The 11,843-nt window shown below is 41.6% G+C and overlaps 1 protein-coding gene and 1 long non-coding RNA gene across 2 annotated transcripts in view; one reads left to right on the top strand and one right to left on the bottom strand.

Moving 5' to 3' along the window:
- Positions 1–3,434, bottom strand: part of PRKAR2A (protein kinase cAMP-dependent type II regulatory subunit alpha) — a 101,458-nt gene extending 98,024 nt beyond the window's left edge. The window contains exons 1-2 of the mRNA XM_042447443.1: positions 3,381–3,434; positions 311–458 (exon numbers count right to left, since the gene is read on the bottom strand). Of these exons, the coding sequence (XP_042303377.1) occupies positions 311–458; positions 3,381–3,434 (202 nt within the window). The remainder of the gene's footprint in view (positions 1–310; positions 459–3,380) is intronic.
- A 278-nt stretch (positions 3,435–3,712) lies between these two features.
- On the top strand, positions 3,713–10,611 carry LOC121920946. The gene is made up of 3 exons (XR_006101807.1): positions 3,713–4,140; positions 8,181–8,216; positions 10,485–10,611. It is a non-coding gene; the product is annotated as an uncharacterized LOC121920946 (long non-coding RNA).
- The last annotated feature ends 1,232 nt before the right edge of the window (positions 10,612–11,843 follow it).

Below are 11,843 nucleotides of genomic sequence, written 5' to 3'. Positions count from 1 at the left end.
CTTTCATAAGTCCCTCCCGCCTGCTGCCCTCGGCTGCCCGTTAAAGAAGAAGAGCAGGAAAGGGCAAAGGCTTTCCCTTTTCCCTTTCAGACGTTCGTGTCTGTTCTCGAAGCTGCCTTCGGCTTTCCTTCTTCCCTCCCGGAGGTCAGGGCGCCCACACGGTCCTCCTCCTTCTCCGGAGGGGCTTAAGCGACGACGCTGAATGGGCAAGGTGGCTTCCCGCTCCCTTTTCCGGAACGGTCCCCATTTGGCGGGGCCCTGCTCTCCTTTATGAGGCACTACAGCATCTATGAGAGGGATGCGACTTCACGCTTCGAAGTCGGAGTCCTCGTCGTCGTCTTCGTCCTGCTCCCCGACGACGACGGCGCCGGCCTCCTCCCCGTTGGACTCGGTCTGCATGGGGCTCGCCATCGAAGTTGACCCCTTTGCCCTGAGGCCGACGGCCGAAGCCGCGGCGACTTCCCTCACAGCTTAGCTTCTGGGTATGTTCGCGAGGTTACCTCCCTGAGGAGGAGGAGGAGGAGGCTGAGAGAGTGGGACTTGCCCAAGGCCCCACACTGGGTTTCCATAGGTCCTCCCTGGTCATTATTTCTGTTTCCTTAATGTTTCACACAGAGTATTAATGTTATTGTCATAATCACTTTTACTTATATCCTGTCTTTTCTTATATTCAAGTTATATATTTGTACATTTTTATATATTTTATTTATATTTAGATCCTGTCTTTTTTCCTGCCCCAGATTGGGACTCAGCTATTGATAAAGTATTGATGAACACAGAAAATTCATTTTTGAACCAAGTGAGCATAGACGGTGAACAATATATACATTTCACTTCTTGATAATAAAGCTCTATTCCACACTTTGGGTATTAATTGAGGCATATAGACGAAGCTGTAATAATCTATAGATAAATTGGAAATGTTTCTTTATTACTTTGTCCTGCTCTTCTTCCAATGAACCGGTGAATACATGATATATAATGCTTGCTCCCTCACATTTTATCCTCACAGCTACCCTGTGAGAGACTTTAGGCTCTGGCTGACAGAAGGTCCCTGCCCCAAAACTATTCAGTGTCATACATTTCCCAATTTTGAATAGAGATTGCACTCTTCTAAGTTTCACTGGCGATGTTGCTTTTAAAAGCCTGGATGTGAGATAAATATATGAATACATATACAGTATAAAAATGAAGAAAGCAACATGGTGTTGTGTTAGGAATGATATGGCACTTTGTGTACAGCTGCCGTCTTGTTTTATTGTTCATTAGGTAAAGCAATGTAGTGGTTTGAGCATTGGACTAGGATTCTGGAGATTAGGGTTTGAACCTACTTTAAAGCATACATACCCACTGGTTTGGCAAATGGCACTCTCTCGGCCTCAAAGACCTCTGAAGAAATAGGCCAAGAATAACCTATGATAGATTCAAAAATGGCTTGGAGGCACACAACAACAACACCAGCAACAGGTCAAGTTAGACTCTCTCAGGTTCAGGGGAAGCCAATGGCAAACCTCCTCTGAACAAATCTTGCCCAGAAAACCCCATGAGAGGGTCTCCTTAGAGTTGCCATACATCAGAAACGACCTGAAGGCACAACAGCAACAAATGTCACCCCTAGCTCCAAAACACACTGCAGAAATAATCCGGTTTTTGAGACCACTTTAACTGCCCTGGCTCAGTGATAGGGAATTCTGGGATTTGTGGTTTGTTGTGGCACAGAGCTCTCTGACAGAGAAGGCTAAATGTCTCACAAAACTACCGTTCCCAGAAAACCCTAGGATTGAGCCAGGGCATTTAAAGCAATCTCAAACTGGATTATTTCTGCAGTGTGGTTAGGATACACATAGCTAAGGCATATGCTTCTCTGTGTATCTGAAGGCTTAACATTGGTATTGGCAAGTGCTTTTTTCCAGCTAGAGGAGAGGCCGCTCTTCATATTTTACTGGGAGCCTTTGAAACAGGGTTATGAATCTAATTAGCCCACAAATGATTTTTACTGGGTCATTTGCCCACACATAACTATGTCATTCATTTGCATTGCATGAAACAATGCAGTTGATAACAGCTTCACAGCCTAGTTGCCTGGAGGCGATTCTTGCTCAGTGCCAGGTACAGCTGCCACATCAAAGGTATCCCAAAATCCTACATTCAAAAGGAGGGACCTGACAGTGTCATAAAGGAGGGTTTGTGATGTCATGTAGCTGCAGACTGTATTTTTCTCGCTCCTTTTAATCCTTGTCCTGATTACTTTTTTGCATGTTTAGTGATATATTTTTTAAAAAATATCTTTTTCACAATAATTTCCTACTAAACCTTAAACTCATTTTGTCCCATTCTTCCTTCGGCTGTAGCCATGACTGTATGTATGATGCCCTCACAGACTGTTAAAACACAGAACACATCATTCAGAGCAGAAAGCATAACATAAGGAAAATACTTAGTATAAAAGGAGGCAGAACAAGTAAAAATTCAGCACTTATTTAAGATCTTATAAATTGTTGTTGTATGCCTTCAAGAAGACTTGTTCACTGAATGCCTGAGGGAAAGGGCAGTTTTTGACAGTTAGACAGAAGTGCCATCATCCACAAAATAACTAGCACTAAGGTTGAAATCGAAAGCATAGCCATGTTAGCATACTGGCACTAAGGGATGGTGAAATGTATGCAATTTATTGTAAAGTTTGAGGAAAATTTTACAATAGTTTTTTGTGCCTTAAGACAATTTTCTCATAGCAGAAGATGGTCTCCAATAATTAACACAAGTGATTCACAAATCCTGGTTTTCCTGAAAGTGTAGTGTACAAATACAGTTTGTTTTCCCTGTAAATTTATATTTTCTATACAGGCACATGTCCAAATGAAGTTCAGCTTGTTGGTAAATAAAAATGATGATGTAGTTTTTAAGGTGCAGCGTGTTATTTCTGTACACAGTGTAAGAATTGAACATTATTAAACATTAATACAGGGGTTTGGCAGACATACAAGCACTTTGCACCTGCCTGTGCTTAAGACTCACAAGGATCAAGCAAAGTACCAGTTGTGGGTTTGGTGACGTAGCCTGATGTTGTAAAGGTAAATGTTTATGCGTTGCTACTGTTGTTTCAACAATAGAAAGAGCAGTCCTTAGTCCCCCTCTCCAGTGGACTTGAGCTTGTCTATTAAGTACGCTTTGTTTTTCAAGACGTCACATAGCCCATTGTTTTCTGTCTCCCAACTCGCAATTTCTACTCATTTTGCAGAAATAAAAATAAATTGTCTTGTGCATAGAGTTTGGCTGAAGGCAGTATTAATTTCTGCTTCATATTTATTGGCACTTGTGTTGGGTCTGATGAGAGAGTGGCTGACTTGGCATTTTCTTGGCGTCAACTGTAGAGCCAGTACCTTGGCATTGTGTTCATTTACTGTGTTATTTTCATAGCACCGTGTAAAGTACATTTTCTCAAAACAAAACAGAACATGCCTTAGTTTTTGTGATGTCATGGAATATTTGCACAGCTTGTAACCACCGTAATGTTTGCAGTACAGGTGAAGACCCAGCGGGAACTGAAAATCAGTATGAGACCAAAGACATCAATTGAGTTTGGAAACATTACCTTTCTTGACTACGGCTCCCAGAATTCTTCAGCCGCCATAGTTCTGGCTCAGGAAATCTTCAGATATGGCAATAGTGAAGAGAATTAGTAGCGACAAGGGGACTGTGGGTCATAAGACAAAAAACAAAGTGGATTTTCCAGGTGCTGATTGTTTCAGATTAGCCATATGTTTTGGCTTCATTTAGAATAGATTTTAAGTAAGCGTGAGCACAAGAAAAAGTAGATTTGAAACAAGAAATGGTGAACCCTTTGGAGGATGGGAATTGACTAAGCTTAGCAGAATTCTTAATGTTACAACATTCTAGTTCACAAAGCTTTGTTTGTAGTTTGCTGTGTTGCAGGAAAAACGGGCACACATCCCTGAATATAATTTCCACTGAAAGTAAGGGAGAGAATACAAAATTTTCTTAGCCACTTATCACATTTTAGCCATTTTTTTACACTCTCAGTATGAGAGAATTTCATGTACAGACGAAAACGTCCCACATCAGCTTGTGTTATTAAGCACCAATTGAGAGGCCAGCAGAAGATAACAGTGTTTTCTAATGGTATGTGATCAGTCTATCTTAATAATACAGACATGTGTCTATATGGTGTGTTCTCAGAAATGTTGCAAAAGTACTCAGCTAATGAATAACCAAAACTACTCAAGCCCCTAAAGCAAGATAAGGAGCACCCAGTTCTCACCAAGACTGCTTTAGCTCCAGCACGGCTGTGAGTTTCCCTGTTTCTTGTCCTAACTTTGCCAGGTGTCCCTTGTTTTATCCCTTATACAGACTGAATGTGATGCTAAAGATCCCATGTTTTGGGATGTGGGTCTTTCAAGAAAATATGAGGCTGAGCTGCCAGAGCATTACAAAGCATTAGATCTCCCAATCCCTTCTCTTCTGCCTTAAAACTAGTGGATGTTTCCCCTTAGCCTCCTAGCAGTCAATCAGTATGCAAAGAGGAATAGGGCAGAGTCTTTCTTTGGCATAGAGACTGCCTGGCTGGCTCATGTTCCAGGCAGAAGTTGAGTGAGTGACTGAGAAGGAAGAGAAACCTTAAGGATGAAACAATACCATCCACTCTTCCAACTTGTGGCTGTGGGTGAATTGCTTAATAAAAGAAAGTATGTGTGGGTGTGTATCTGTAGGTGAGGCAGAATTTGCTCTACAAAACAATATTCCTTTAAAATTAACAGCGCAGTTATACACATATCTAATCAGAAATAAGTCCCAATAGGTTCGTAGGACTTGTTATTAACTGCCCTCAAGTCATCAACTCATGGAAACCCTGTGGATGAGACATCTCCAAGACTCCCTGTCTTCCACTGCTCTTCTTAGATTTTGCACACTCATGCCTCTGACCTCCCTAGTTGAGTCTATCCATCTGACATGCAGTCTTCCTCTCTTTCTACTACCCTCAACCTTTCCCAGCATTATTGTCTTTTCCAATCATTCATGCCTTCTCATGATGTGGCCAAAGTAAACAGTCTCATCTTGGCTTCTAGGGGTATTTCAGGTTCAATCTGTTGAAGAACCCATTTGCTTGTCTTTTTTGCTGTCCACAGTGTTCTTAGCACTCCTCTCCAGCACCAGATCTCACATGAGCTGGTTTTCTTTTTATTCCCTTTTTTCACTGTCCAGCTCTCACATCTGTACATGGTGATGGAGAATACAGTGTCTTTGACTATTCTAACTCAGTTGTATGCTCAGTTGTATATCTTTAGGATCTTTCCTAGCTCTTTCATGGCTGCTTTTCTTATCTCTTGACTGCAGTCTCTATTCTGTTCAGTGTCTGATCCAGGCAGGCTACAAGAAATCTTTATTTTGATTTCCCATGGCCTAGGCTGAATTTATGTAGTTCCTCCATGGTCATTATTTTTGTTTTCTTTATGTTCAGCAGCAAACCTGCATTTGCACTTTTTTTCTTTGACCTTCCATAGTAATTGTTCCTAGTCCATTATATTTTCCATTGGTAATACAGTATTGTGTTGCCCACATATCTTAGATGAAACACATTCATTACAAGGTAAAACTAAAATGTTTAAAAGTCAAGGTGGGTTGTTTTCACTCAGTACAGATCAGAGTGTAACTGTTGTTGAAGCTTAGTACCTATAGTTTTGAGCATTCTAGGATCAATTACCATTGTAGAAAAAGCTTTTTTAATTTTTAAAAAACAAATGGAACGATGAGAGGAACAGATGTTTTGTAAATCTAATCAAATCTGAGATACAGGTTATTTGGAGTGTTCTTCATAGTTGCCAAGCATTTTTTATATAATTAAAAAGGATTAATAAAGACTAATGTTTGTATAGCATGTAACATATGTTTGGAAAATGCAGACCATATACTAATTTCACAAAGAAATACATGGCTAAGTCAACTGAAATCAATATACTTATTTGGTATTTAGGTAGAGCCCAACCTTCTCAATTGCCACTTTTTTGTCATCAGTCCTGCACATCATGAACTTTGGCTGTTCCTTATTTGAAAACCAGGCAATCCTGCCTGTTCCCCAAGAAAAATTGTTAATTATATATGGATTCGAAGGCTTTCATGGCTGGCATCCATAGTTTTTTGTGGGATTTTCGGGCTATGCGACCATGTTCTAGAAGAGAAGATGCCAGCCACAGATGCTGGTGAAACGTCAGGAAGAAACTCTTCTAGAACATGGCCACATAGCCCAAAAAACCCACAAAAAACTATATATGGATTGTTGTTGTCACTGAGTGCCTTCAAGTCATTCTGACTTATGACAACATTAAGGCAAACCTATCTCATGGTTTTCATGGCAAGATTTTTTTTTTCTGATGAGGTTTTCAGTATACATGCTTGTCCTCAGCTTGCAGTCAGGCAGCTTTATCATTGGTGTTAGTATTTAAAGGCAAGGGAACTTAAAAAGAACTCTGTGAGAACCTACCAAAGGGCTATCTAGTATAGCGTTGTATTCACCCAGCCAGGTTTCTGTAGGATGTTAGCCATCAGGATGCAAGGTAACCACACGCTCCATCTTACATAATAATAATAGGATTTATTTATATGCTGCCCAATCACTGGGAATCTGGGTGGCTTACAACAGAGGGGATAATAGACGGTTCCCTGCCCTCAGGCTTACAATCTAAAAAGACACGACACAAAAGGAGAAGGGAATGGTGTGGGGGGGATCAGGTCCAGCATTCTTCTCTCCCTCTGAGGCCCGGACCAAGGCAGATGGACTGGAGGGAGGGCTCTTTTTCTTAATCGAGGCCGTGTGCAGAGGCATTTGTTGTTGTTAACTGCCCTTGAGTCAGCCCCAACTCATGGCGACCCTATGGATGAGACATCTCTGAGCCACCCTATCTTCCCCTGGTCTGCTTATGTCTTGTGGGTTCATGTTCATGACCTCCCTAATTGAGTTTAGCCATCTGGTGTGCAGTTTTACTTTCTGTCTACTGCCCTCAACCTTTCCTAGCATTATTGCCTTTACGAGTGAGTCATGTCTTCTCCTTATGTGTCTGAAGTACGACAGCCTCAGTTTTGTCCTCTTGGCTTCCAGGGAGATTTTTGGCTTGATCTACTCTAGGGCCCATTTGTTTGTCTTTTGGGCTGTCCATAGGATCCTCAGCACTCTTCTCCAGCACCACATCCCAAATGAGTTGGTTTTTTTGTTACTCACTTTTTTTCACTGTCCACCTCTCACATCCGTACATGCTGATGGGGAATACAGTGGCTTGAACAATTCTGATCTTTTCTAGTTCTTTCATTGCTGTTTTTCCCATTCCTAGACTTCTTCTTATTTCTTGATTGCAGTATCCGTTCTTATCAATATTTGATCCTAGGTACGGGAACTCTTTTAACTATTTCAATTTCTTAATTATCTAGGTTGAATTTATATATTTCTTCCATGGTCACAAATACTAGAAGTGAAATATAACTACTGTGACAAATAGCCATATCTTATTCCTATTCACAGCTGTCTAAACTGACAGCCATCACTACATCTTGCAACAGTTAGCATTCCTCTGTTTGACTGCAATTCACAAAGCTGGGGCGGGACCTTTTGTTGATATTTTCTTAGTATTTATGTATTATGCTTCTGGTTAGTTTCCTATTTGCATTTGGACCATATAAATATTCATACTGCTTGCTTGGAAGTCTTTGTGGAAGTATCCTGCGGTTTTCAAATGGAGCTTGCTGGAAGCACTCTGTATGGTACCCAGGAAAAGAAGCAGAGCCTTTCATTTTAAAGGAGCAAATTTATTTCTCTTTCCAAGTCTCTCACACAGAAGGCAGCTACTTGGCTAGCCCCTATTTTTGGCATTAGTCCATGCTTGCTTCTGCATGCTTGTTGATGACTTTTGTTTATTTGTATTTTGTATCTAAATCTGGTTATTTATAATGGGCAGAAAAAGATGTGTTGCCAGTAAATATGAGCAAGACTCTGACAAGCTGCTGTGCTGTGTTCTCTTCTGATGTTTATATGTCCATAGATGGGAAGTGATTACATGCACTGGAACAGCAGACTAGACATAAACATCACTTTTCTGAAGGTTATTTAAACACAAAGCAAGGCCTACATAGTATTTCAAAGGTGTTTTTCTTCTTGTTTCCCCCCCTGTTCACAGGAATCACTGAGGTGGTGGCATACTGATAAATTTTGTGTAAGTAATGTATTTATTACACTTATATCTTGCATTTCCTCCATAAAGCTCAAGCCAGTTTAAAATTCAGTACCAAGTACTGAAAACAGCTTTCAGAGCCCAGCTTCAGCAGTAGAAATGCATCATACAGCTTTATACCATTATCTCATTACAGATGTGAAAGGGATCTAGGAGTCCTAGTAGACCACAAGTTGAAGATGAGTCAACAGTGTAATGCAGCAGCTAAAAAGGCCAATGCAATTTTAGGCTGCATCAATTAAAATATAGTGTCTAGATCAAGGGAAGTAATAGTGTCACTCTATTTTGTCTTGGTCAGGCCTCAGCTGGAAAACTCTGTACAGTTCTGGGCATCACAATTCAAAAATGATTTTGACAATTAGGAATATATCTAGAGGAGGAGGACTAAAATGGTGAAAAATCTGGAAATCATGCCTTATGAGGAGAGACTGTGGGAACTGGATATGTTTGGTCTGGAGAACAGAAGGTTAAAATGTGTTACGATCGCCCTGCTTAAGTATTTGAAGGGGTGTCAAACTGAGACTGGAGCAAGCTTGTTTTCTGCTGCTCCAGAGAATAGGACACGGAGCAATGGATGCAAACTACAGAAAAAGAGATTCCACCTCAACATTAGGAAGAATGTCCTGACAGTAAGAGCTGTTCAACAGTGGAAGATGCTCCCTCGGAGTGTGGTGGAGTCTCCTCCTTTGGAGGTTTTTAAATAGAGGCTGGATGGCCATCTTTTAGGGGTGTTCCTGCATGGCAGGGGGTTGAACTAGAGGGCTCTGTTATTCACTTTGCTTAACTAACTATTTTCTTTAGTATGATGGCAATCTTTTCTGGTGAGCTGAACAATGGAAGAAGTACCCGTTGCATTTTCTTTTGATTACTTCAACTCTTATTTGTTTATTTCAGGTCATTTTGCTTATTTTAGTGCTACAAAGGCAATTCTCCCTCCCCCCTTTTAAAGCAATTTTAGCAACTGCACTTCATGTACTCCCTGGGTTTTGATGGTGTCCTTTTCAAAATTCTTGCATGAGCTCCATTACACCTGTTAGTAGTCACTTTAATTAAGCTTGTAGCACAGCTTGTTGTCCAATTCACCAATAATTTAAGGAGCAATTTGGTGTCATTATAGCCTTTTTTCCCCCAGTGAATATTAACAAGTGTTCCCTGGAGTTTTGTTCTTGATAGCCAACACCTGCTGGGTTTTTAGCATACATAGTGAATTAAGGGTTTGTGTAGGTGAATTCATGGCTCTGAAGTATTGTAATGAGGTGTAGAGCCTCCGCTTTAAAAAAAATCCAGCTCAAGTCCCTGGCTAACAAAAAATCATTTGCATCCACCCGTTGTTCAATTAAATTAGTTTAAAGTCTAATTAAATCTCCTAACGAGGGGGTAGAATATCAATAACCACCACTGGCTGGACCTTGTAGTCTGGAAATTCAACAGCAGGCTCAGAGCATCCCTAAATCTTAGCCTGTGAGGCACTAACTCATCTATTTGATTTCTCAGTAGGCTCACCATTATCTGATTCAGGAAACGAATTAGACCTGCTCTTGAGCGATGCGCTGAGGTCATCCCAGGCATATTCTCCAGTTCAGGGGCTCTACGCAAAACAGTCTCATACATAGGCCTATTACAGACTGCCAAAATAAAGCTGCTTTGGGTCTCTTTGGAGGTATGCTATTTAAATGATGCATGGGTCCTAAGAGTCCGGAGGTCGCGCCAAAGCCACACTCCATTCCTAAGCACTGGAGTGCAGCTTTGGTGCAGCTTCCGGATTCTTGGGGTGCATGCGTCATTTAAACAGCATACCTCCAAAGAGACCTGAAGCAGCTTTATTTTGGCAGTCTGTAACAGGCCAAGGTGTCCTTTTTGGTCACTCCCAATAATCTTAATTATTAATCTTAATCATCATCATCCCACTTAATCTGATCTAATATGTCTAATTAATTCTACCTCCCTGGAATTACAAAAAACAAACAAAAACAAACTCACAAATGTGCACATGCAAGACCAGTTTACCCTCTGGATATGTTGGTCCTGGACACAAAACCTGAAGAACCACATGACATCTTGTTACCTCCAACAGCCTTCTGTAAATTCCTATAACCAGTTAGCTTTTTGACATTTTCAAGGTTGATAGGAGAAGGTGATGACATCTATCCAACAGCAGCATGACATAATTGCAATTGTTTCTGGTGTAGTATAGTTTCTCTTTCTCTCTCTCTCTCTCTCTCTCTCTCTGGCTTTGCTTCGTGAACGAAGATTCAGGAAGGACGCATCCCACGCTTTGCACAAGCACGTTGGTAACTAAAAAGGCCAATTCAGGATAAACAGGTCCGGTTGCAGAAAGCCCATCAGAAAGTCTCCTTGGGTGATGTTTCCAGGTTGCGGTACTTTCTGTGTTGTCATTTCTCTTCGAGGCTCGTTCAGCGTGAGCTTTCGAAGAAGGCTGCAGCGTCATGGATAGTGTGTCTCCATGCCTCCCGATGCAAGGCCAAGGAGGACCATTGTTGGTGATCTATCTGGCCAAGCCTGAGATGTTGTTTCAGGGAGTCCTTGTATCTCTTCTTTGGGGCGCCCCTCTTACGCTGACCCGTGGTGAGTTCACCGTAGAATACTATTTTGGGGAGGCGATGGTCCTTCATCCTAGAAACGTGTCCTGCCCAGCGCAGCTGCGTCCTCAATAGCATGGCCTCAATGCTGGTGATCCCTGCTTGCTCAAGGACAGCAACATTCGTCACATAGTCAGTCCAGTGTATATTTAGAATTGTGCGTAAACAGCGCTGATGAAAGCGTTCAAGGAGTCATAGGTGTTGGCGATAGTTGACCCATGTTTCAGACCCATAGAGGAGAATAGACAGTACAATGGCTTTATAAACACTGATTTTTGTGCTTCGCCTCAAGTGTTTGTTACTCCAGACTCTTTTGTGAAGCCTTCCGAATGCGATATATGCCTTTGCCAGTCTGTGATCGATCTCTTTATCAGTCTTGGCGTCTGAGGAGATGATGCTTCCCAGGTAGGTGAACTGCTGGACGGACTTAAGCACAGATGTGCCTATGGTGATGTGGGGATGGTAGTGTTCTTCATGTGGTAGAGAATTTCCATTTTCTTCAGGCTGACTTCCAGCCCAAAGAGCTCTGCAGCTGTTGCAAAACAAGATGTGATGCGCTGCAGAGCTGCTTCCGTATGGGCAACGAGGGCAGCATCGTCAGCAAAAAGCAGCTCACGGACTAGATAGTTTAGAGTCTTAGTGCGGGCCCTCAGGCGGCTTAAGTTAAACAGGCTACCATCAGTACGGTAGCGTATATAGATGCCATCGTCTTCTTCTTTGAAATCTGCCGTAGCCCTTTGGAGATTATAAATAAAGTCGGAGCAAGAACACAACCTTGTTTTACACCATTAGTGATTAGAAAGGGCTCCGAGAGAGCGTCGCCATATCTGACTTGACCTCTCTCTCTATATATATATATATATGGTATTTTGCCAAACAGATTTTTCCAGTGCAACAACAACAAAAAAGACACACTTTTACAACCGCCTTCCACCAGAAGAGAATGGAAGTGCTTCAACCACATGCAGAGAATACTCTGCATATGAACAAATAGGGTTACAGAATACAG

This window comes from Sceloporus undulatus, chromosome 2 (genome assembly GCF_019175285.1).
Source record: "Sceloporus undulatus isolate JIND9_A2432 ecotype Alabama chromosome 2, SceUnd_v1.1, whole genome shotgun sequence".
NCBI lineage: Eukaryota > Metazoa > Chordata > Lepidosauria > Squamata > Phrynosomatidae > Sceloporus > Sceloporus undulatus.
Note: the sequence above shows the minus strand (reverse complement) of the source record. Positions and strands in the feature narration are given on the sequence as shown.